This window comes from Myotis lucifugus, unplaced genomic scaffold, assembly GCF_000147115.1.
Source record: "Myotis lucifugus unplaced genomic scaffold, Myoluc2.0 scaffold_200, whole genome shotgun sequence".
In the NCBI taxonomy this organism is placed as follows: Eukaryota; Metazoa; Chordata; class Mammalia; order Chiroptera; family Vespertilionidae; genus Myotis; species Myotis lucifugus.
This window is the reverse complement of record NW_005871248.1, coordinates 639,234-666,355: the sequence shown is the minus strand read 5'-3', so window position 1 is coordinate 666,355 and position 27,122 is coordinate 639,234. Positions and strand designations below refer to the sequence as shown.

General features: G+C 37.8%; 1 protein-coding gene across 3 annotated transcripts in view; it reads left to right on the top strand.

The window, feature by feature from the left end:
• The window catches only part of ABHD3 (abhydrolase domain containing 3), a 34,993-nt gene that overhangs the window by 5,690 nt on the left and 2,181 nt on the right, over positions 1-27,122 (top strand). For 2 of the 3 annotated variants that reach the window (XM_023761168.1, XM_006097393.3), the window contains 5 exons: positions 8,840-8,885; positions 17,820-17,932; positions 22,998-23,171; positions 24,658-24,706; positions 24,786-24,951. In XM_023761168.1, the coding sequence (XP_023616936.1) occupies positions 8,840-8,885; positions 17,820-17,932; positions 22,998-23,171; positions 24,658-24,706; positions 24,786-24,951 (548 nt within the window). The remainder of the gene's footprint in view (positions 1-8,839; positions 8,886-17,819; positions 17,933-22,997; positions 23,172-24,657; positions 24,707-24,785; positions 24,952-27,122) is intronic. The other variant, XM_023761167.1, reaches the window with a different exon arrangement.

Genomic DNA, 27,122 nt, shown 5'->3' with positions numbered 1-27,122 from the left:
ATAATTTAAAGAGCAAGTACAAGCAAACCTACCTCTTGGAAATATAAACAACATCTAGTTTCTTTGCAGGACTGTTTGGATATTATTATAATGTCTGTTGTACTATCGTGTTTCATAGGGAGTATGAACGCCCCAATATCATGGGAGTGCACTTGCCTTTGGGCCCCAGTTACTATCTTGTGTAAAGACTGAGTGTGTAGGGAGAGTCGTGATTTCTGTCAGGTCACCAGGGAACTGTTGATGCTTTACTGGTGAGATATGATTTAGACATTAGAGAGAACCTAGCTCCTGGCATATGGACAAATAACACATAAGGGTTTACTGTTGTTGTTGTTAAACAAATGTTGTTTTCCTGTACCTGAAAACTAACGAAGACACAAAACTTTTCTGTTAAGGTCTACTGATTCACAATTAAAATGGGTGAGGTGGAAACTCAGCTGAAGTTTGTTTAAAATAATTGTGAGCAAAGGCTTTATGAATAAGTCAAAGGTAAATAGAACCGGATGGGCAAATGCTTAGCCTATCTGTACGTTTTCCATCTTCACTGGCAGAGTGCAGTGTGTACTCCCTGGATAAAGGTGCCTTTGAAAGGAGAAGGGACTTGATGAGCCAGACAGCCCCAGTCATTCTTCCAAATTTTATCAATTAGAGAAGTCCTCCATTTCCTGGGGAGCAAGTAAAGTGAGAAAGACTAGGAGTGTGTTTACAGAGAAGCCTTCTCATAGAAACCAGAGGAAAAGTTGTTCCCTCTAATACGTTACACCCATTTGATTGATAAAGTAGTTAGAAATTTTATCCACTCATTCAATATTTCTTTTTTAAGAAATTCAGTAACATGTAGCTTAGTGGTTGAGCACCGACCTATGAACCAGGAGGTCTCCATTCAATTCTGGTCAAGGCACATGCCCAGGTTGCAGGCTCGATCCCCAGTAGGGGGCGTGCAGGAGGCAGACAATCAATGATTCTCTCATCATTGATGTTTTTATCTCTCCTCCCTTCCTCTCTGAAATCAATAAAAAATATATATTAAAAAATCCAGTAACACAGCTTGATGGATATAATTTTGTTTACCTGGATAATATCCTGTTTTCTTTTTAATCCTCACCTGAGGATATGTTTATTGATTTGAGAGAGAGAAAGGAAAGGGAGAGAGAAAGAGAAAGAGAGAGAAACATTGCTTTGAGAAACATCAATCAGTTGCCTCATATACACACCCTGACTGGAGATGGAACCCCAACCTACGTATGTACCCTGACTGGGAATCAAACCCACAACCTTTTGGTGTACGGGACGACACTCCAACCAACTGAGCAACCCATCCAGGGCAATATCCTGTTTTCTTAAATTTTTTTCCAAACATCTCTGAATTAATTTCTAGCACTACAACTAAAAACAGGGAGAAAAACAGTAACTCTGAGAACATCCAAATTATCTTTTTTTTTTAACCTCTTTTATTGAGAGCCTTCATTTACCATTTTACTCCACCCCCAAGTAATAATAAAAAGAGTGACCCATCATGCCCTGTGGTTCAGTGATTAGAGCGTTGGACTGCAAACTGAAGGGTCATGGGTTCAATTCCCCATCAAGGGCACATACCTGGGTTGTAGGTTTGATCCCTGGCCCCAGGTCAGGGCATGTACAGGAAACAAGGCTGGGGCATGTGCAGGGAGCAACCAATCAACATGTCTCTCCCACATGGATGTTTCTCTCTCTATCTCCCCCTCCTCCCTCCCTTCCACTCTTAGTTGCATCTGACACTAGTGATTTATTCCTTCCCTCCATAAAATGTCTCATTTGGTTTTTCTGATATTCCAGAATACTGGCATTTGTAACACTGACCACTCAGTGCTAGGCGCTGCCAGTTATCTCCTAATATTTATTCTCCCTTTCTTCCCCGGTAACAGAATCCTCCAATTTCAGTTGGGTAGATAGCTGCCCAAAATAAAGACTTCACTTTAAAGCCTCCCTTGATGCTAAGAAACAGCAGGCCATAGTGATATCAGTAAAAGTAGTGTGCACAGTTGCTAGAAAGCATCCTTAAAGGCCGTTGGTGCAGTCTTTATTCTCCATTTTTCTCTTTCTTGGGTGCTGGCATTCAGATGTGATAGCTGGAGCTGAAGCAGCCATGGCTTATGAAGCAATGCAATATAGGAAACTTAGTTTCCTGACACTATCGGGCACCATAGAAGCCCTGGTCTACCTTCTTGGATTTTTACATGAGAAATAAATTTGTATCTTTTTTTTTTAAATTAAATCTTTATTGTTCAGATTATTACATTGATTCCTCTTTTTTCCCCCCATAACTCCCCTCCACCCAGTTACCACCCCACCCTCCGCCCTCACTCCCCACCCACTGTCCTAATCCATAGGTGCACGATTATTGTCCAATCTCTTCCCGCACCCCCCACACCCCTTTCCCCCCCAAGAATAGTCAGTCCATTCCCTTTCTATGCCCCTGATTCTATTATAATCACCAGTTCATTCTGTTCATCAGATTATTTATTCACTTGATTTTTAGATTCACTTGTTGATAGATGTGTATTTGTTGTTCATAATTTGTATCTTTACCTTTTTCTTCTTCTTCTTCTTAAAGGATACCTTTCAGCATTTCATATAATACTGGTTTGGTGGTGATGAAATCCTTTAGCTTTTCCTTATCTGTGAAGCTCTTTATCTGACCTTCAATTCTGAATGATAGCTTTGCTGGATAAAGTAGTCTTGGTTGTAGGTTCTTGGTATTCATCACTTTGAATATTTCTTGCCACTCCCTTCTGGCCTGCAAAGTTTCTGTTGAGAAATCAGCTGACAGTCGTATGGGTACTCCCTTGTAGGTAACTGACTTTCTTTCTCTTGCTGCTTTTAGGATTCTCTCTTTGTCTTTTGCTCTTGGCATTTTAATTATGATGTGTCTTGGTGTGGTCCTCTTTGGATTCCTTTTGTTTGGGGTTCTCTGTGCTTCCTGGACTTGTAAGTCTATTTCTTTCACCAGGTAGGGGAAGTTTTCTGTCATTATTTCTTCAAATAGGTTTTCAATATCTTGCTCTCTCTCTTCTACTGGCACCCCTATAATTCGGATGTTGGTACGCTTGAAGCTGTCCCAGAGGCTCCTTACACTATCTTCGTATTTTTGGATTCTTTTTTCATTTTGCTTTTCCGGTTGGGTGTTTTTTGCTTCTTCGTATTTCAAATCTTTGACTTGATTCTTGCGATCCTCTGGTCTGCTGTTGGGAGTCTGTATAATATTCTTTATTTCAGTCAGTGTATGCTTAATTTCTAGTTGGTCCTTTATCACAACATCGAGGGTCTCATTAAGTTTATTGGCGGTTTCTAGAAAATTCTTGAAAAACCTTAAAAGTGTGGTTTTTAACTCTATATCCAGTAGTTTGCTTTCCTCCATTTCTGTCATTTGTGTCCTTTTTCTTTGTCTCGGCATTTTTTATGCTTCCCTGTGTTGATAGAGTGGCTTTCTGTGCTAAGTGTCCTATAGGGTCCAGTGGCTCAGCCTCCCCAATTACCTGAGGTAGACACTCTTGGTGCACCCCTTTGTGGGCTTTGTGCACAGTCTTGTTGTAGTTAAGCCTTGATTGTTGTAGGTAACACTGGGAGGATTTGACCTCCAGGCCAATTGGCTGTGAGAATCAGCTGTGTCTATGGTGGGAGAACTTCTGTGCTGAAGACACCCGTCTGGGGCAAGACTTGCTTCAGTGGGGCTTTGGTGCTCACTGAGTCTGCCCCCTGAGTGTGTCCTTTATGGATATGAGGAGTTGTAATTGGCTGGTCCCACTCTGACCACTGGGTACACTGGCTCTTGGATCTAAGGAGGTGCTAATCTAGCCTCTGCCTGAGGCTACCCAGCAGAAGCCAGCTGTAAAGTGATGCAAGTTTCCCTGGGGCCTTGGGGCAGCTGCAGTTTGTTAAGTAATTTTCAGATTACATAGGGCCGGGCCTTTCATATGCAAAAGCCTTCGTGCACGGCTTGGGCAGGGTGGGGTCCCAGGGGATCAACAGGGCAGGCAGAGCGAGCAGTATGGCTGCTCTCAGTCCTGCCTTCAGAGGTCCTGGCAATCGCTACGAGTGCCTCCGAAAGAAAGCTGCCCTTGAGTTCCGACCGATGCCAGACAGTCCCGTTTCTCCCGTATGAGTCTGGGTCCCCAGAGACTCGCCCGGAACTGGAGCTCAGAGCCTGAGACTCCCTCCCGATTGAAAAAGACAATCGTGTCCTCAGCCGCCAGCCCTCTCCGCATGCACCTCCGAACCTTTGTATTTACTTCTGCACCGCACCTCCTCTGAGTCTCGGTATGCTTTTCTCTTTCCTTCTAGTTGTAGAATTTCCACTCAGCCAGCCTTCCTGTGGTTCTGGATGATGTCCGTTCCGTCTTTTAGTTGTATTTTTGAAGTGGTTGTGCGAGGCAGCAATCTCTGGTGTTTACCTATGCCGCCATCTTGGTTTCTCTAAATTTGTATCTTGATTAAGTCACTGTTATTTTGAGTTTTCTGTCATTTGTGGGCAATCCTGGTGCTTCCTAATACATTTGTTCCCTACCACTGCATACTCTTTGTCACTTCAATTAGACTGTATGCTCTTTGGGAATATAGGTTCTGATAGTGTCCTTTACAGTACCAAAATACTTAATGACTGGCCTAGATTTCAATGAACTTTTTATTACATAATTCTTGATGGGTCACAATATTTAATATTACTTAACTGCTGGAAGTTGAGAGACAAGAGCAAGAGTGGATCACACACTTGGCAACTTTAAAACGTTCTTTTACTTTCCAGTTTGGAGTTTGGGCCTGTGCAGTTTTTATTCAGGGGAAGTAGCACCAGTGGATACGAAGCTTTAGGTGACATTCAGCTGCTTTTCCTGCAGCTTTAGAAGTGCACTAGTGGGTCATCTGTAGACTCTTCCTGAAGGAGGAGGGAAGGGGAGGCTGAACTAATAAAGATGAGATGGTGAAACAGAAGGACGAGTTCTGATGACTCCCTAATCTAAAGCAGTATCTTGGATACAAAGTCATTTTAAATGAACATTAGAATGTTTTTATCTAAAAGTATGTTTATCTTGTTAAAATAATTTGGTTTTTAAAATTTTGAGAATGAGTCAGTTAATGATTATTCATGAGACTGGCTAGATGAAATAATGCATATTAGAAAGCATTGAAAGAAGGTATTTCTGGAAAACAGAAATAGTACCTTTCTCTAGGGACTTAACATTATCTATCTAATTGTTAGATAGTCCGCTATAAAATGATACCTCAATTAACAAATTTTCAGAGACAAAGCTCTTTTAAAGAGCCTTGTGTTATCACTTGTGTTGTTATTCAACTGAAAATATGGTGCATTTCTTTTCAACCTAACTAGATTCTGTTCTCGAGGCCTTATATTTTTATTTCATTTTTCTCCTATAAGCTCTAATTCCATCTTGAAATTAGTTCAGTAAAGCCCTGGACAGGTAGCTTAGTTGGTTAGAGCATCATCCCGATATGCCAAGGTTGCGGGTCTCTCTTCCTTCCTCTCATTCTGTCTCTCAAATCAGTTTTTAAAAATTAGTTCAGTTAAATTTCTGTTTAATAATTTTTTGAATGAATGTATCATTCCAATATTCATATTCATGTAAAGTGCGTAGAACATGATCTGGCATATAGTAAGCACTAACAAATATCTATTGCTATTATTATTACCTGAAATCAGTGTAGTGCTTTCTAAATGTTCATCTCACTCCTTCCTTTGCTGATTTTTACTTATTTTTTTTAATTAAATTTATTAGGGTGACATTGGTTAATAAGACCATATAGGTTTGAAGTGTACATTTCTATGATACATGAACTGTATATTGTATTATATTATTTATATCCTGAGAATCAAAGACTTGTGGAATCTTAAACTGGAAAATATTTAAGGTCATCTGATAAAATCACTTTATTCTGGTAGATCACTGGGCTTGAGCAGATTCAAGGCTATCTGGTCCATCTCACTATAATAGTGGTTCTCAAACAAGGGGGCTATAGACAGCCCCCATTGTAAAGAATTACTTGGTCCATAATGTCCATAGTGCTAAAGTTGAGAAATCCTGTGCTATAGGTATGTCTCTGCTTCTTATTTAACCTTCATTAAAGGAGACTCACCTGCTTCCCTGGTTGATGTGTTCCATTGTCACAGAAAATTCCCAATACCAGGTTTATCCTTTATTTGGTATGTCTTCTCTTTATTTATATTTGCCATGCTTTGAGAAGAAAATTTAAATAGTTAAAATATGCAGGAAAAATAAGTTTTGCAGAACGATTTTTCTCATATACATACCCTTTAAAGTTGTTTGGGAGAAATTATAGAAATTATTTGGAGAGAGCTGTTACAAAGTTAACAGAGGCTTATTGAATGCCTTAGGAATAGTAGTTGTTTCTGTTAAACAAAAAATTTTAACTTTAAAAAGACTGAGTGTGTGTGTGTGTTTTAAAGAAAGAGTTTATTGGGCCACTGCTAGCAAAAGAAGATGGATCTTGGAGCATGGAGTCTAAACCACCTGCAGCATCACTAACTAGAAAAGACAGACATGTCCTTCATGGCTTTTTTATACATCAAGTAGCGGGGGAGAAAGATGTACGCTGTTCTAAAATAATTTACATTAGCTATAGACAAAGGGGTGGGAGACTAGTTCTGGGAGGGTCAGTACTAGGGAAAGCTCCTGTGTAAGCAGGAAGCTGAGACTCCTGGGGTTCCACTGCACCTGGCTATTCTACCTTTTAGATAGTCTCAGAAATAGCCCCCCGGAAGTTTCATAATTCCAACATACGGAAGAAAAGAGAAAAGGAGAAAAAAAACAAAAAAATAATTCCAACAGACATTCAAGAGTGTAAGTAGTTGGTTTTTACCCTGCAATTGTTACCTGATGAACCCCTTTGTGTTTCTTTTTAATTTAGAGCATCTCAGGTTTTTTTTTCTTGTCATTTCTCAGCTACCTCTTTTAGCTTTATATGTAAAGTGTTCCCTGATGACTGACAGGGCAGAAACGGGGTTAAATGAAGGAAGAAGCTGGAGTGGGAGAGAGGAACAGAATGGCAGCCCCCATTCTGCCTTTCTCTGTAGCTGCTTTGCTCTTTCATTCTTTATCTCTCTGCCCCATTTCCAAGACTAGAAGTATATACAGTGATCATGCTACTGAATGAACATTGTCAGGAACTAAGGCCTATGGAGAGGTCAGTACCATTTCTCCTCTAGCAAGAGATACCAGAGCTGTGATCCATTTTTAAAAGTTGCCTGAAAAAAAGTGGAAATATCCCAGTCTGCAGTTTGGAAGAAAATGCCAGGTGTATAAACTGCTTTTTCATGAGTTTGCAGGTCATCTTTTTCTTTCCCCTCATAAGGTCTGTTCTCTTCTCTCAGGGCAGTCACACGGTGATGTCTTGCCCCAAAAGTCATTTTTCATCCAGTGGTTCTTTTCTGAATGACTAGGATCTTCAAGGCTCAAGGTCACAATGAACTTTAGCCCCAATTCCAGTGTAACTTAGGTGCTTATGCAAGTAAATACAAGTGACTAACTTATTATGTCTAGACTGTCTTGCCATATATTTAGCAAGAAAAGATTATGGCCTAACTGACATTATGCTAACTTTTCTGCATGTTTTTATAGTCTATTTAAGGTCTTTCTTTGACTAGTCAATAAAATGTAATATTTCTAGCTTTTTCTCTAATTAAATTTCCGAGATTTTTAAACATTTTCTTTTTCATTTGGGCCTAGTAAAATTTCCTATGTGACCTTTCAGAAACAAGACAGAATTCCTTTGCAGAAACATATCCCGAATACCACATTAAACTCTAACCCCCCTGAGAAGAGAGTCAGAGTTGTTGAATGTTTTGTAAGGCAGTCAGGTCATTGCTGCTTAGAACCCACGCAATGATCAGCAGCACCCTGAAAGAAGGGAATTAGAACCTTAAATATCCTTGATTGATTGGATAAGTAAATAGTAAAAAACAAAATGAATATTAATGGACACGAATATAGATTAAATCAAAGAAATCTGTGCCAGACACAAGTCAGGATTTGTTTCAGGATGGCACAAAATACATATCTGGGGTTATGATTGACTGGAAATTTAATGAGAGTTAAATATTTTAAATGCAGAATGACTATTTAAAGCTAACCTGGCACTACACCTACCACTGTTACTAGTAGCTGTCGTTGTGTACTTAGCGTGAGCCAACACTGCTCTAAACCCTTTACGTGTGACTATTGACCCAGAAGAGGCAAAGAGGTTTATATAAAACACAGGTAGTCTTTCCTCCCCTAAATCAACTGCACACCCAGTGGGGGCCCATCCTACCAGCTCAGGTGCCAGGCTCCTTTCAGCTGCACCTGTGGTAATGTTTTTTTGCCTCAGGTAAAATTCCAGTATCACTGTTTGCTGAGCCTTGAGAGAACAAGAGCTATTTATGAGGCTAGGAATAAGTATTTATTAATGTTACAAATAGAATAAGTAGAGAGGCCTTTTTAAAATTTGAACCAAAAACAATTACATTTGACTTTTATTTAGAATTGTCTTAATAATATTTATTGGAAATGTATGTATATGAATAGGAAGAAGTTGTAAAAATTCTGCTTTTGGTAGGAAAATGAAACATCGTTTCAATATACAGTTTTCTGACTTGAACCCATGTATTGAATTTAGAGAACTGGAAATTTTTTTCATGCACTTAGATGAAATTGTCAAGCATGCTCCTGTCTTTGGAAGAGATTTTTCAAAACCTTTTTGTGCTTTAAAACAGTGCTAGTAAGATGATTTTGATAATGTATTGTGAGCAAGAATTATGTGTAAAAATAACAAAATTGTTTTCTGCTTTTAGATGTGTGGTTTTTAACAACAGAGGAATGGCAGGGGAGAATCTCTTGGTAAGTAAATTTAAACTAATAACCGCTTAACTTTTAAAAGAATCATTTCTAGTTTTATAATGAAAAGTATAACTCATAAACAAAACAAATTCATTGTGGAAAAATACAGATAAGCAAAAAGAAAATGAAATTTATAAGATCCATAATTATACAATCAAGGGAATCCCCTTGGTCTATGTTCATTCAGATCTTATATTTAAATGGCAAATATGTAATATATTTCTGTTTTTATAAAAATTAACATTTTTTTTTAATAACAACTTTTGTACTTACTGTATTTTAACATCAATAGATATTTACATCATTTTTAATGCAAAACATGTTTTCTTTAAAAATTAACAAGTACAACCCTAGCTCAGTGGATAGAACGTCGGCCTGTCGATCAAAGGGTCCCAGGTTCGATTTCGGTCAAATGCACGTACCTGGGTTGCAGGCTCCTCCCCGGCCTGGGCCCTGGTCGGGGCTCCTGCAGGAGGCAACCAATCCATGTGTTTCTCTCACATAGATATTTCTCTCTGTCTTTCCCTCTCTCTTCCCCTCAATGTAAAAATAAATGGAAAAATATCCTCGGGTGAGGGTTAAAAAAACAAAACAAAACAAAAATTTAACTAGTATAAAACAAGTTAACCAGCACAGTGATACTTTTTTTCACTTAAGAATTTTACTTTTCCATGAAACAGATTGACTGTGTTATATGCCTATATGCCCATCAAAGTATACATAGAGAAAATATTATTTTAAATCAACTTTTTTTCTCTAACCCCCGCTAAAGTTTTTTTTGTTATGATGATAGAAGTTCTTTCATCTCCTAGAAAATCATCACTCTATTTGATGTTAAACCTGTGAGATGGAATGAGAAATATTACACTCACTGAAATTTTCTGAAAGCTTTTCAGCTATTAGTTCCTCACCATTTCAACAGGTCAAACACAATTCTATCGGAATTGAAAGAAACATTTTTTTGACTCATTGATAGAGCATGTTATTACATCTATAAATTAGTCATGCTGAAGATAAAAAATTGCAATCATGTCATTAACGCCAGTACTTTATGAGAACATGGGGGAAGAAGAGCCCTTTTTCTTTGTTTTAACTTTGTTTAAAGTGACCTGGGCCTTGGAGGGAAGCAAGATCAATATGATTTTAAAAGCTAAAGTTATAAAGTGTTTATGATCTTACTAAAGTGCCTCATAATAGTTTGATGTGAAGGTTCACATTTCTTTATTTATCCAGCCTTTTAGGAATCTTGTAGACAGATGGTGGATACTCTAAAGGGGAATGGTTGAATTTGTCACTATGGCCCTGGACTAAACAAATTGTTCGTTTGTTTGTTTGTTTGTTTGTTTGTGTGTTTTTAAAAGTGCAGTACTGTTTATTTAATCCTCACCTGGGGACAGGTTCATTGATTTTTAGAGAGAGAGGTAGGGGGAGAGAGAGACAGAGTGACGGAGAGACAGAGACTGATGTGTGAGAGAGAGAGAGATCCATAGGTTGCCTCCCCTATACTCCCCCTCCAGGGATTGAACATACAACCTAGGTAGGTGCTCCTGACTGGAATCCAACCCTCGACCTTCTGGCATATGGGATGATGTTCCAACCGAGTCACACCAGCCAGGGCACAGATTGTTTTTGAGCAGCTTTTGATCCACTGTGTGCCTTTCTTTCTTTTCTTTTTTTTAATCCTTGTGAGGAGTAAGGATATTTTTCCATTGATTTGTAGGGGGAGAATGGAAGGGAGGGGGAAGGGGAGAGAGAAAGAGAGGAGAGAGAGAGAAACATTGATATGAGAGAGGCACATCAATTGGTTGTCTCCCACACTTGCCCCAACCAGGGCCCAGGATGGAACCTGCAACCTAGGCATGTGCCCTTGACTGGGAATTGAACCTGAGACCCTCTGGTGCACAGGTTGTCGCTCTAGCCACTGAGCAACACCGGCCAGGGCTGTGTGTCTTTCTAGATGCTTTAAGGATACAAAGATGGGAAGACATGGTCTGAGGCTCTCAAGGAAGTAGTGTGCTACAAAGTAAACTCCATTAGTTCCCATAAAGTGAGGGACAAAGATCTGTTCATTCAGCAGAGCCGTGTTGTATGCCTATTAAATCAGTCACTGTAGGATGAGGAGTGTACATATTATTAGACACAACCCTAAGCCATAATAGCTTTAACTTAAGTTACAAGAGAGTGTCAGACACATAAAAATATGCACAATACAGTGCTAAGTGCAACTGTGAGAAGATCTATTAAGGCTACGGAGCATAAAGGGATGGAGTAACCAGCTGCCTGGGGGAGGTGAGAGAACACTAGTGGAGGTGAATTTGAGTTGGATCTTGAAGGCTATGGTATTGAGCCAGGAGAAGGGAAAGAGCAGCCTTCTCAGCACAAAAAGCAAGGTACTAAAGAGCATGGCCTACGTACACCCAGTCGTCATGGCTCAGTGGTTGAGCGTCAACCTATGAACCAGGAGGTCACAGTTCGATTCCCAGTCAGGGTACATGTCCAGGTTGTGGGCTTGATCCCCAGTAGGAGGAATGCAGAGGCAGTCAATCAATGATTCTCTCTCATAATTGATGTTTCTATCTCTCTCTCCCTCTCCCTTCCTCTCTGAAATCAATAAAAATATATTTGGGCCCTAGCTGGTTTGGCTCAGTGGATAGAGCGTCAGCCTGTGGACCAACGAGACCCGGGTTCGATTCTGATCAAGGGCACGTACTTTGGTTGTAGGCTCCTCTCTGGCTTGGGTCCTGGTTGGGGCTGCAGGAGGCAACCAATTGATGTGTTTCTCTCACATCGATATTTCTCTCTGTCTTTCCCTCTCCCTTCCACTCTCTCTAAAAATCAATGGAAAAATATCCTCGGGTGAGGATTTTAACAATAAATAAATAAATAATAAATTAATTAAAAAAAACACTAAAATTGACCTTTAATATATATATGTATATATATATTTTTTTTATTTATTTTTTATTTTTGATTTTTGATTTTTGGAAATGAAGAGCATGGACTAGCAAATACTTGTGGAGGGGCCCAAGTGGTGTGGCTCAGTGGTTGAGCATCAACCTATGAACCAGGAGGTCAATAGTTCAATTCCTGGTCAGAGCACATGCCTGGATTGCGGGCTTGGTCCCCAGTGGGAGGCGTGCAGGAGGCAGCCAACCAATGATTCTCTCATCATTGATGTTTCTATCTCTTTTCCCTTTCCCTTCCTCTTTGAAATCAATAAAAAAATATTTTGGGAAAAAATACTTGTGGAGGGATAAGGATGATGATAATTTTGTCTAATGTTTATTGAGGCATTAGAATATATCAGTTATGTTTTTTCATGCTTAATAATCAGTAATAGAAACAACTCAATGATTTAGGTAACTATAGTCACTATCATCCCCATTTTCCAGAGGAAGAAAATGAGACATAAATATGTTAAGAACTTGCCCTAGCCAAGGAATTCAGAGCCAGGATTCAGACCCAGGTAGTCTGACTATGTGCTTATGTTCTTGACCATTATGCTATACTCCCTTCTCATTAGTCAGGAAGTGATGGGAATTCTTCTAGGACCAAATTTTTAAAAAAATATATTTTATTGATTTTTTTTTACAGAGAGGAAGGGAGAGGGATAGAGAGTTAGAAACATCGATGAGAGAGAAACATCGATCAGCTGCCTCCTGCACACTCCCTACTGGGTATGTGCTTGCAACCAAGGTCATGCCCTTGACCGGAATAGAACCTGGGACCCTTGAGTCCACAGGCCGACGCTCTATCCACTGAGCCAAACCAGTCAGGGCTAGGATCAAATTTTGAAGTCTCATGTGTAATATCCTCAGGAACATAGTATTGAACCATAGACATTAAAAAAACACGCACACACATGTTTTTTAGGTTTCTCAGTGGTTAGAGCACTGGCCCTCACACCAAAGAGTAGCAGGTTTGATTCCTAGTCAAGGGCACGTGCCTGGGTTGCAGGTTCAATCCCCAACCCCAAGCCTCTCTCTCTCTCTCTCTTCCTCCCTTCCACTCTCTCTAAAAATCAATGGAAAAAATATCCTTGGGTGAGGATAGATAGACAGATAGATAGATAAAACAATGTTTTTGCTTTATTGAGGTATAATTGACATATGAAATAATTTGATCATGGTCATGTCTTAGAAAGAGAACTTAGGGCAGTGTGTAAAAAAGAGATGGAGTTTTTCCCAATGAAAAAAAAAAGAGAGAGAGATGAAGGGGTAGGGGTCTGGAGGCTGGGAGGCCAGTAAAAAAATCAGTTACTATAGACCTACCCAGAGTTTGAAAGCAGAGGTAGGAGGTAGGAAGAAGAGAGAACAAAAATGAGGGATATTCATGTGATAGATTATGTGGGAGTCAAGGTTAACATTTCTAGCTTGGTGAACTGGTAAAAGGCACTGATATTTGCTGAAATAGGACATTTAGGAGGATTTAGGAGGTTTAGATATAATAAAAATAAATTTAGTTTTAGATGTTTATGGTGCTTTAGATTATCTAGGTGGAAATTTCTAGTAAACGGTTGGATATACTAGCCTGGCGCTCAGGAGAGATGCACAGGCTACAGAAAGAAACAGATTGTCAGTGTGCAAGCAGAAGTGGAACTCAGATGACTGAGATTGCTTGGGACCATTTGTAGAGTCAAGGGGAGAGATCCGATACCATCTTAGAACAAAATAAATAGGAAGGAGGAAGCTTCAAAAACCTACCCTCAGCATTTAATGTTAATTAGAAATTTACTTTGAAAGAATACAGCAACCCAGTAACTTTTCGCCATAAACATTCATTGGATTTTTTTAAAGAATAGTTGATTGATTTTTAGAGAGAGAGGAAGGGAGAGGGAGACAGAAACATCGATGTGAGAGCCCAACATCAGTCGTTTGCCTCCTGCACGCCCCCTACCGAGATCAAGCGGAAACCCAGGAATATGCCCTTGATCAGAAATTGAACCTGCAACCTCCTGGTGCAAGGGACGACGCCCAACCAACTGTCACACCGGCCAGGGCAATTGGATTTTTGAAAAATCTCCATGGACACTTTGAGTTCTTGCAAAGTGATATTATATAGGTAGACTTTTCTTTTTTTAAGAATTCACTGAGTTCTAAGTGAGGGATAAAAGTAGCTTTGATTCTTATACAGTGCACTAGGTTGAGTTCTGATTAACTAGTGCCCCCAGCAAAAATCTGTATCAAAGAGGCTAATGTGATCGAATTTAAAAAAGAATAAGAATGTAAAATCACTAAAATTTAATTATAATTATATCCTTTTATAAAAACTGCTTTAAAAAAGAAATTTAAGGGACTTAATTAATTATAATTTAATATATACTTCTTGTACCCTAATGTATCACATTATTGATTTTTAAAACTAGCTTTGATAGGTCCCTTGGTAACCCTTCTTCCTTCTGCCTTAGAATTATGAACAATTACTGTTTCAGACCAGAGGAACCCTGTGTTTATTTAGACCTTGTTCCAGAAAAGATTCAGTGTAGCTCAGACTCAGAGTAAGACCTTAGCTTAGGCATAAAAAAGAACAAAAGATGAATCAGCAAAGATCAAACAGGAAGGAACTCTAACTGAAATGAACCCAAAAGAGCTAGAAAAGGTGAAATAGAATTTAGAGTAAGCACTTCTCCTAGGAGTGGAAGAAATGCAAAAGTAAACGGTTTGCTGAAATATGTTGGTGATATACTTAGAATTTATAGAGTTTACTATGGCTTCTGCAAAGCAGTAAAGTAGAAATGTTCCACCACCATATTGTCCTCATTTCCAATTAGTCATTGCAGCGTTGAGGGAAAGCCAAAAGCCTTGCTCACTAGGAAATGAGAAGCCTGCACTTTGGTCCCCCGGGGGCTGTTAGCTGTAGGAGACAGGTAGTTCTCGTCTCAGTAGACTGATCCTCAGATATTCCTGCAGGACTCTTGGAGTCCTTGGAGTAGTTGGTACCTTTTCTTGCTCTCTGCAGATTGGTTTTCCAGAAAGTTGCCCACAGACTCCCTAATGTTAATGATTATTTTGTGAACTGTCATATTTCCCACTTACTTTAGGAATGATAATTTACAAAGAGTTCAGCCACTAAGAGTTTCTGATCCTACTAATTTTTCATAGACCATTTTTCTTGTACCCTAACTCTGTGTGTGGTCGTGTGTATGTGTGTGTGCATGTGTACATACGTGTGCACACGTACCTCACTTAAAACTTGCATAACAAGAGTACATTTTGGTGACTTGTTCATAAATAATTGAGAAATTTTAAAGCTATACAGTGTTTTATTTCTGCTGACGTAGTGTTCTCTCCTTAACCATACCCCAGACTCTCAGTATTTCACACACTCCGAATTTCTTCATCTTTCCTTATCCTCTAAGTCAAGCATGTCAAACTCAGAGGCTAACAAGGTTTAAGTTTATGTGGACTGGGAAAAAACAAAAGCTTCAATTTTCATAGAAACATAGGTTTATTTCGATAGAGACATGCTGAATACACAGGGCTGAAATAAATGAGTAATCGTTAACTTAAAATAATAGAACATTTTAATAAAAATTAATATTTTTTTCTTGAACATTAACTTACCAGACACTGAATAACTGCACAAATTAATAAGTGTAATGCAAATAAACCTATTTTTCTTGTTTTCCGAAAGCGAAATATTTCCTGTTGCACACACCAAACAAATCAGTCCAAGACTAATGACATGGCAATCGGCTGCTAAAATATTTGCTGCTAGTATTAGTGGAGAGAAACGGTGCGCCTGCGTGTAAGCCGTGTAAGGGAAATGAATGCAACATGACTATAGTAATCAGTCATTAGTGAACATTGTAGTTCGTTATTAATAATTATGTATAACAGGATATTGTAAAAATTAAGTTGTGAAATTTTTATTAAAACATTTCTTACATACCGTTCGTTATATTGGCTGGGCCACAAAAATATTCATTGTGGGCCGTGAGTTTGACATGCTTGCTCTATTCATCGGAGCTACTTACTCCATCACCTCCTTCTTCCTTTTCATACATCTTTCTGTACTCCTCCTTTCTTTTCTTCCCTCCCATCTCACTGCCCAGGCCCAGCAGTCTCTCTTGGAAATCTCTATAGATTACTGATTGACCCATCTTGTTTTTGGATTGCCAGATAGTGCTAATAGAATCTTCAGAGCAAGAACATGTTCTTTAACACCCCCTTCTATCATTAATTTTTTAAAATGAGCTTGATATTTCAATCTATCTAGACTGTTTGTCAACTAGAAAACGAGAGGGTTTGTTTTTTTTTTTTAAATAAATGTCTTTAGGGTTCTTGATATCTCAGATTCTATTTAGAAATCTAGTACTCAGATTAAGGAATATAGGTGTGTGTGTGTGTGTGAAGCTATATGCGAACTTTGGTTGACATTTATGCATTGTTTGTCTATGTAAATCTGATTTCCTATATCATTGTGAATTTAGGCAGAAAAGATATGATCATTGAAAATAAAATTGTTCTTATGTAAAAATTAAAAATAATTTTAATTTTTAACTATGCAGTGTGAAAAGACTCACATGTAATAAAAATGCCAAGTAAGGATGACTTTTTTCACCTGAATACTTGTGACAAATTCTGCAGTCACTGTGAATGAGCATGGTGGTAGATATTGTCCTATTTAGATTTTACAGTGAATTTGTGTCACTCAAATGCGTTTAATCACAGAGTATTTTTTAAATTATCTCAGCTTAGTCAGCTGTTCAGGTGTAACAGGATTTATTTAACCTCTCTAAACTCAGTTTCCTATTTATAAAATAAATGTGATAATAGGATCGCCCTCATGGTTTTGCCATTATAAATGCTGTCAGGTTAACATTTATCTTTTGGAAAATTTCGTATTTGAAGATCTCAAAAAGATGACAGTAGGCAGTAGGTAGTCTCTTAATCTTGGGTTTAATTAAAAGGATTGTTGAAAATTGTAATTTTCTTAGACTACTCATTAGTGATTAAATAATGGATGATATATCTTCATGTTGTGATCATGGTTTATTGTAATACTGTAATCAGGGTGATGTAGATAACTGGTTTCAGTATTTTATTAGAGTAATGTTACCAGATTCCTCTCCTTGTTATTAAATTTTATTTTACATAAACTTTATTCATACACACATTTGCACATATTCTACAGACAGGATTGCCCTTTCCTCACACATCTCAAACAATGCATCTGTGAAGCTTTTCAACTAGAAACAGAGCCTTCATTGATGAAGTTCACATGAAAACCATTTGTTTAAATACATTATGTATGGAAGCATAATCAGCTTTACATATTTTACCATTTTAAATGTCTGTTTCATTGAAGTGCAGCTGGGGCTTTTATTATAAAATCAAATGTTTAATTAATAGATCAGACTGGATATTGCTTTATCTAGAGTGAAGGCAGTGCCAGAAAACCACACTCCTTCATTGGTAGACAGCACTCGGGATAGAGAAAACAGTTTTCCAGTTAGAAATGAGCTACAAATTTAATTTTTTATGTCATTATTGGAAAGCCTTTTTTGTTTGTTTGTTTTTAAATAAAGAATTACTTTGTCAGGCATAAGTGTTTTTTTCCTATACAAAGGTGTAATCCTCCACTTTTTCTTCATAAATTGACTGTTCTTGTTTAGTCAGAGACACATCTGAGTAGGGAACTGTGTTTCTGTTTAATATAAGGTATATAATTTAAGGTCTTGCCCATTTCTATCAAGCCTTCCTCGCTGATCAAAGTCTTTTTGTTAGTGCCAACTTGAATAGCATTGACTTTAAATAACATATATGTGTATTGCTAAATAAGGAAATTATAAATTTTTATTATTCATAATATGTGCAAACAAAGGTTATTTCCCCATATTTATGACTTCTTGCTCTTTTTTACATTACTGCATTATACAAATCATGAACCTCACAATTTTAAATGCTGTACTTTACCTGTCACTGCTTACAGACGCCAAGGACTTACTGTTGCGCTAACACTGAAGATTTGGAGACAGTTATTCACCACGTACACAGTCTGTACCCTTCTGCTCCTTTCCTGGCAGCAGGGGTTTCAATGGGAGGGTAAGGTTTTTCCTTTCTAAAATGTCTGAGAGAAGTGGTCTTACCAACTGCCTCTTCCAGAGAGGACCATTAGCTGCATAGACATGTTAAAATAAATGTTTTATTAATTTTATCATATTTACCATATGATTGAGTAAATGAAGGAATTCGTTCAGGTGAATTTTAATATTTTCCTTGACTACTGGTCTCTGCAGTGAAAAGGATACAAGTACTTCCTTGGGGTACTGGGGGTTTTGTGAACATGAAGGCTCATCAGGTTCCCTGATGTACTCCTGGCTGGCCCTGCAACTGTGTTCTCCTGAACCACTCAGGAAGCTGAACTTGTAGCATGATTTTTAGCACTCCAGTCATAGAAATAAACACTTACTGCTCTCTCCAGCTGGAGAGGCCTTCAAAGACTCTTTCCTCGGGTGTGGTTTGGTTTGGTTGTTGGGCACATGACCTACTCTGGAATGCTCTCCTAGAAACTGTAAAATTTTGTTCCAGCTGACATTTAAACCATATGAATATTATTATAATTTGTACTGCTTGCAATTACTTTGGGGCTTTTTTTCCTTTGGAACTTTTAGGCTGTGTATTATAGGTAGGTTCATTTCTAGTAGTAATGTTTGTATTTTTTGTTCTAGTGATACTGAACTTAATAAAATCCAAAATTTTTATTATCTGGCATTTTAGATTTCCTAAACCATTGCCCAAAGCTGTTCTTTAAAATCAAGAAACACTTGAGATATAAAATGTCGTAATTTTATTATTGACTTATCTATCATCTCAATTTACAGATTATTTTAAGAGCATATTTATTTGAAAGTGAACGGCTTTTACAAATGATAGACTCTGAAAAATAGGCTTTCCTCACCTTTTTTAGACTCTGATAAACATAAATGAAGAGGGAAAGAGTATATTTCTTACATTAGCATGGAAGGTCTGACTTGACCTACTAAAGGAAGAAATCTGAATCAAAGCAGAAAACCCAGCAGAATCTCTGAATTGTGCTTAATGGGCAGTTTTTCACTTTTGTTTCTTTTGTCCCAAAATGTGAACCTAAAAGGACAAGGTGCCAGCTGAACTTTTTTCCCTTAATCTTATAAATTCTTGACTTTTTTAAGGCCAGACCTTACATAAACAGGCCCAGATTCTCTATTCAGAAGCTCCTGGGAAATGCCTATTCATGTCACATTGAAACCTCAGTGCCTGAAGGCAGAACTTGACCATTAGCCTTTGCAGCTGGTTGAATATTAATGTCTTGTAAATTGTTCGAAGGAAGCACCCTTTCTAGTTGCCTAGCACTAGGACACATTGGCAAGTCAGTTTACCATTTGGGGATGTGTTTACAGCGTGACACGTTTTTGGTTTTTTTTTTCTTTTGGAGTGTAACAGCGTCTGACCAAGATCCTTATGCCCCGTGCTCCCTGCCCCCCAACCCCCAAATTGGGGTAATCCCCAAGCCTGTGATGCCTGGAGTCAAGTAGGGTCTTTGAACCAGAACTGAGTCTAACTAAGGAACCCAGGCTGCCTAGGCCCAGTCAGATTCCAGTCTCCCAATGAATTGGTAAACTAGCTTTAAGAAATGTATAGGAGAATAAAAAAGAAAGAAAGAAAAGAAATGTATAGAAACTTACAAATATATATAAAAGAGAAGATATAATGATCCCCCATATATATTAATCACACAGCTTCAACAATTATCAACTCAAGGATAATCTTGTTTATCAGTATCACTCCCCATCCCTCCCAACTCTGATTATTCTACAATAAATTCTACATCATTTATAAATATTTCAGTAAGAATCTCTAAAAGTAGTCTTTTTTAAAAACAAACTACCATTATATGTAAACAAAACTAACAGTAATTCCTAAATATTATCAAATATTTAGTCAGTGTCACATTTCTCCAATTGTCAGTTTGTTGGTTGGCTGATTTTTACAGTTTGAGTCAGGAGCCAGATAAAGTTCAAACATTTGGATTGATATGCCTTTTAAGCTCTGAATCCATGGTGTTTCTCTCTCTCTCTCTCTCTCTCTCTCTCTCTCTCTCTCTCTCTCAAAATGAAGTCCTTTTTCTGTGAGAGTAAAGCAGCACTTTTTGGGGTAACATCTTGACATAATTTTGCTCCTGGGTAATAAATAACCAAAACGTACCCTAGCCACCTACTTGAACATAGCTACTCCTGGTCCTACTTCCTCATGGCTTCCCTTCCACCCCTTCCAATCTGCCCATTACACCAGCCTCCCAGAAATCTATGACCTTCAGCCAAAGAATACGGCCACCAAAACTAGGATCAGAGAATGAACCCTTTGCAGGAGAGTAAGCATTAATCCTTGAAATGGCTTGGTGAACCACAGCACTGTACACAGAGTCGTTACAAAGAGTCCTTTTCCAAAATGAAACCTCCATTTCTGATCTGAAACCTCATCACATTCACTCTGCAAGCCATTTGGGTTAGAAAAATGAAAATAATTTTTACCCATTTCTCCAATTTCAGAACCTAGGCAATTGGAGAAATAAAGAACAGAAAGTACTATAATGAGAAGCAGAATTTAGGGTATCATCCTTTTTCTTAGATGGCATTGTTAAACTAAGATTTCTGACATTGGTATTAGTACAGTCCATTTTTGTCCCTTTAACCACAAGAAAACTAGGGTAGAATCAGGAAAATTGATAGAATAAAAAGAAAGGAGGAAAATATGTGCTAGGAGATAAAGATAAATAACAGGAAGGAGAAAACTAGTTACTTTAGGGGCCAAGTGTTCTGCCACGACTCAGAAAGTCTAACCCTAGACTAGGGAGCCCTTTAGAGATTTGCTCTCTGGTACAAGGATGTGCAGGCAACCAGAATGGCCGCCCAGACCAATTCTTCAGAATCTCTGGGAGTGAGACACAAATATCTGTAACAGTTTTAAAAACTCCCCAAGTGATTCCAGTGTGCAGCCACATTTGAAAGCTCTCCCTTCTCCTCTTCCCCTTCTCCGGAATCGAACCTGGGACCCTTCAGTCCGCAGGCCAATGCTCTATCCACTGAGCCAAACCAGTCAGGGCTGTTTAGAAGAAAGATAAAACAACCTCAAAAAGAATTGTTTTCAATTTCAATTGAGGGGTTATTTTAAAGCAAATAGATGAACCTGGTGAAAGGGAGAAAGAGAGTGAGGAGGGAGTGTGGGAAAGAGAGGCTTTGTAATGACTTCCATGTGAGGACAGCCTGGGACCCCTTTCTCCAACCTCATCTCCTTCCATCCTTTCTTTCACTTTATGGTTGGAACACATCATAATTCCCCAACTTGTACCCTATTTCAAGCCTCTGGGGTCTTACTTGGACTGCTCTGTGTCCAAGTAGAGTTCTTTTTCCCTCCTTTTGGTATGGATTCAAAACCCTCTGTCTTTCTCCTTTCCTTCTTGCAGCGGTTCTCAACCTGTGGGTCTAACGACCCTTTCACAGGGGTCGCCTAAGACCATCGGAAAACACATATATAATTACATATTGTTTTTGTGATTAATCACTATGCTCTAATTATGTTCAATCTGTAACAATGAAATTGGGGGTCACCACAACATGAGGAACTGTATTAAAGGGTCGAGGCATTAGGAAGGTTGAGAACCACTAGGGAAAAAGAAGAGAGGAGACGAGCCCTGACTGGTTTGGCTTAGTGGATAGAGCCTGCGGACTGAAGGGTCCCAGGTTCGATTCTGGTCAAGGGCATGTACTCTAGGAGAGTCTTTCTAATTACCTTTTCCTGTCTGTGTGAGGTACCCTCCCCTGGGGCCCAGTGCTATCCTGTGCTTATCTCTGTCATGGTTCTAGTCATATTGGATGGAAATAATCACTCTGATCCTCTTTTCTAATTAGATTGTGGACTCCTCAAGGACAGGAAGGTCTCTTACTCATTTTTTTAAAATATATTTTTTATTGATTTCAGAGAGGAAGGGAAAGGGAGAGAGAGATAGAAACATCAGTGATGAGAATCATTGATTGGCCGCCTCCTGCATGCCCTCTACTGGGGATCGAGCCTGTAACCCAGGCATGTGCCCTTGACTGGAATTGAACCCAGGACCCTTTATTCTGCAAGCCAATGCTCTATCCACTTAGCCAAACCATATAGGGTGATGACTCAGCACTACTAACATGTGGGGACAGATAAGATGTTGGGCTTGTCTTATTTCACTCCTTCTTCCATTCCCACGTGGAATCTTGGGTTGTCAGCCTTATCTCTTGCTTTCTTCTCTATTCATTGAACACCAGGTTCATCTATTTCAGTGGTTCTCAACCTTGGCTGCCTCCAGAATGAGGCCCAGAAATCAGGATTTTAAAAAGATTCCCAGGTGATTCTAATGTGCAGCCAAGGTTGAGAACCACTGCTCTATACCAAGTGTTGAAAAACCACAGCTGGCAGGCCAGATCTGTATAGTCCAAAAGCTAAGAATGGTTATTTTACTTTTCAATGGTTGAAAAAAAATCAAAACAAGAATAATATTTCATGACATGTGAAAATTATATGAAATTCAAATTTCAATGTTCATATAAAATGCTTTATTGGGACATGTTCATGTCCATTTATTTAGGTATGGTCTACGGCTGCTTTCAAACTACAATCACAGAGTTAAGTTGTTGCAACAGAGATTATAGGCTCCCCCAAACCCAAAACATTTATTATGTAGCTTTTTATAGAAAAAGTTTGCCTGAAACACCTCTGACATACTAAATTAAACATTCAACTGGAGACTGGGGCATAGAGATTTGCAAAATTTTAATAAATCCCCAATATCATTATGAAATAAAGAAAAAAAACACTTTTACAATGGAATTTTCTCATGTTTTTTTTCATAGAAGGATGCACATATAAGCAATAACTGTGTGCTTTTTCCCACTCACAATACAGTCAACTGCAAGGTAAACAAGTGTATGAATGTAAGGGAAGAATGAATATACTGTACTTGCATGCTTTTCAAAGATAAAGTATTTAAACACTGGCTTATCTTTTTCTTCATAGTTTATAAAGTCCATAGTTAGATATGGAATGTCTTGAGAAATAACAAATTCATCACTGAGTTTCCTATTTCTCCTCATTTTAGAATGCTGCTTTTAAATTACCTGGGCAAAATTGGGACAAAAACTCCTTTGAAGGCAGCTGCAACCTTTTCAGTTGGTTGGAATACTTTTGCTTGTTCGGAGTCATTGGAGAAACCACTAAACTGGCTACTTTTTAATTATTATTTGACAACTTGCCTCCAGTCTTCAGTTAATAAGTGAGTCATCTTTATAATCTGCTATCTCCAAAATTTTTGGATTACATACCCCAACAATAAAAAGTTTTAAAGCACAGCACTGTTAATATATGCATATTTACGTTACATTGCATGCATTCACTACTGCACAAAATAGTTTTTATATTAGAAATGTATACAAGAGTAAAAAGATTTTAAGTATAAACTGAAAATATAGATATAAGTTCTAATGTTTTCTTTCTGTACTCCAATGGATTATCTTGTACAACCCCTATGGTATGGGCCCCCATTTGAAGATCATTGTTCTGTCACTGTTCTAAATTATTCTAAAAGACTAAAAACATTAGTATCAAGTGTGTTGAGTAACAATATGAACTATTTCCCTGGATTTTCTACTTGTTACTAATGTTAGTACCTAATTCTCTCCTAGGTAGTAAGTAACGTATATATTAAGTGTTTTCAGTGCTGAATAATAGGTTCCTTAAGTATATGCTTGCAACAGTCCCCCCAGTTCTTAACATTATCAAAATACCATCTTTGCACTTATTTTTTGTGTATATTCTAACAGTTAAACAGTATGGTAGCAAAGAACATAGATATGTTTCTGTTTATTTTTTTTATGATTGTTACCATGCATTTTTTGGTGAATTGCTAAATTAAAATATAAACTCTAAATAAAACTCAGTTAATTTGTGCATGACTTATTGAAAACCATAGTTACCCAAAAGTTGACATTAAGCATTGGATTAAACTTAACCTATTTGTTAAAGTAAGGGTGTTGATTATAAAATATTGCTAAGAATACTAAAGAATCATCAATTACTGTTGGTCACTGGAATGAGGGACAGTAGCAAGAAAAGTGAAGAAGGTGATTCAAATTAAAATATGGTTATACAACAAAAATGACCAACATTTAAAAAATAAGTACGTATATAAAAATATGTAATAATTTTCAGTATAACCATTTAAAAAATAATATCTTCAGATAATGTATCCAATTAAAAGCTTCTGGCTGAAATAAGGCCTTTTTGGCCAAATTGGTTTAATAGCAGCAGTGTGTAGGTCTAATTTGTTATGAAACAGCCCTTACATTTATTTTATAGAACTGGTTCATTCTTTCTAAATTAAGAAAAAACTACTTTAACCAGGCCAGTTGAGCATGGACCCATGAACCAAGAGGTCACTGGTTCAATTCCCAGTCAGAACACCTGCCCAGGTTGTGGGCTAGGTCCCCAGTAGGGGGTGTGCAGGAGGCAGCCGATCGATGTTTCTTGCTATATATCCCTCCCCTTTCCTCTCTCTCTAAAATTAATAAAAACATATTAAAAATAGAAAAAAAGTACTTTAAAAATGTCTTTGGGACAAATATCTGTGTACTCTAATTAAGTAAATATTTACCATGGAGTACCAACTTGGTGCCCTGTGCTAGGCTTAGTTATATATCATTTAGGTATGTTTGAGATGGGAATGACCTTACTTTTTTCCTTTTGAAATTCTTTTGTTTCAGGCACCGGCATATGTTTGTAAAACAGATTGACATGGATCATGTCATGAAGGTAGGAGAAAAACTATATGTAATACTTTTATTTTATTTTTTGATCCCCAAAATAATTACAATATGTTTTTGTGTTACAGGCTAAATCCATTAGAGAATTTGATAAGCGATTTACTTCAGTCATGTTTGGATACCAAACAATTGATGATTATTATACTGATGCCAGTCCAAATCGTAGACTGAAGTCAGTAGGGATTCCAGTGTTGTGTCTGAATTCTGTGGATGACGTTTTTTCACCCAGTCATGGTAAAATTAATATAGTTATATACATTTTGACATGAGTTAACTGTTTTAAAATATTGTTAGGCACACAATAATAAGAAATAAAATGCCAGTCTTATAGTTTCCACTGTGGTAAACAAAAAAGATACTCATAATTTAATCTAAATATATCAGATCAGCTCTAGCCAGCTTGGCTCAGGGGATAGAGTATCGGCCTGCGGACTGAAGAGTCCTGGGTTCGATTCCGGTCAAGGGCCATGCCCAGGTTGTGGGCTTGACCCCCAGTGAGGGGCATGCAGGAGGCAGCCAATCAGTGATTCTCTCTCATCGTTGATGTTTCTCTCCCTCTCCCTTCCTCTCTGAAATCAATAAAAATTTATAATAAATAATGAATAAATCAGATCACTTTAAAGTTGTCACAGTCCACTGTGAGAACAAATTAAGACTCAGTATTTTAATTGTTCTCATTTTTATAACCTTTCCTTCTTATCAAATATACTATTCTTTGGACAGTGTATATTATAGTATCTTTGCTTCAAAAGTCATTACTTGCCTTTCCTTTCTGAGATTCCTTCCTATACAGAAGGCTTTGGAATATTTCTCCCCTTTTAACCTGGACGAGAACTTGAGACTTTAAAACATGATGTCCTTGAATCTCTTAATGAGTGTAGCACATTCAGACTCTACAGTTATATTAGAAGGAAATAATCTTTGTTTTTTCTCTGGATACTGTACAAAAGAAAATTATGCCAAATTAACTTCCTCTCTTAATTCAAGAAATATGGAATTTGGAAACAGATATAGGGTCCAGGGTTCGATTTCGGTCAAGGGCACATACTTGGGTTGCAAGGTCCTGGTCTGGTTGCACAGGGGAGGCAACCAATCAATGTGTCTCTCTCACATGGATGTTTCTCTCTGTCTCTTCCCCTCCCTTCCACTCTTAAAAAAAACAAAAAAATCAATGGAAAAATAGCCTTTGATGAGGATTAACAAAAAAAATAAAAATAAATCAATGGAAAATATATTTTCTGGTGAGGACTAACAACAACAAATAAGTAATCATACTATCTTAGGAATCAGTAGACTTTTTCAGTGAAATGTTGTGAAGCTTTTTAGAAAATGTTTTCTCCCTATTTTTTCCCCTAAGTACTTGAAAATTTTTTCTCCCATCTACTTCATTTAAAAAAATTATTCTGACTACAAACATGACACATATGTATTGTCAGATTTTCAGAAAATCCACCAAAGTATGTAAAAAAAATAAATAAATAAATCACCTATCATCTCTCTAGGAGATAACAATTAATTGTGTGATTCATGATTAATCACAGGTAATAGTAGATGACTGAAACTTTTGGCCTTTGACCACAAATCATAAATTGAAACTGTAAACTTTAGTATCAGTTGAATTACATAATGATTGTTTAGTCTATCCATTGCATTAAGAAAGTCTAGTATTTATTTATTTTTATATTTCACTGACCCTTCTCCTACCAACAAAAATTTCCCAATATTTAACCTGACCCAATTGGTTTAAGTTTAAACTCATTATTTTCTATTCTTTCTCAAGCCTGTAAATTAGTCTTGCAACTTGAAATAGTGGGCAATTGTCTGCATTCTGAGAGGGAAGGCAGCCAGCATCTTTCACATGACTCAATGTGGACAGCCTTTTGTTCTTCTGATGTGACTGTAACTTTCAATGTTAGAAATTCCTGAGTGTATTCAGAGTGTAAAATTGGGGCTCTTATAATTCCATTGCAGGCAAATGAAGCACTCTAAATCTAAGCCTTAATGAAAGGTGAAAAGCAAAAATAGTTTCAGTCGTTTTCCCTGTCCCTCCCCTTAAGCTCTCACACCTGATCCTATTATAGAAGTTCATTTTTTAGGTGTTGCTGGCTGAGGATGTGAGTTCAGGCCTCCTTTTAGACAAGAACTTGACTTGCTGGTCCTTGATTTAGGGAGTATTATGAGGAGTCAAATTTAGAGCATCATCTAAACAGGCAACTTAGGCACACAGCAGAAGCTCTGTCTTGGGAGGAGCTCAGTTCTCCTTATAGTGCAGTGGTTCTCAACCTTCCTAATGCCGAGACCCTTTAATACAGTTCCTCATGTTGTGGTGACCCCCAATTTCATTGTTCCAAATTGAACATAATTAAAGCATAGTGATTAATCACAAAAACAATATGTAATTATAT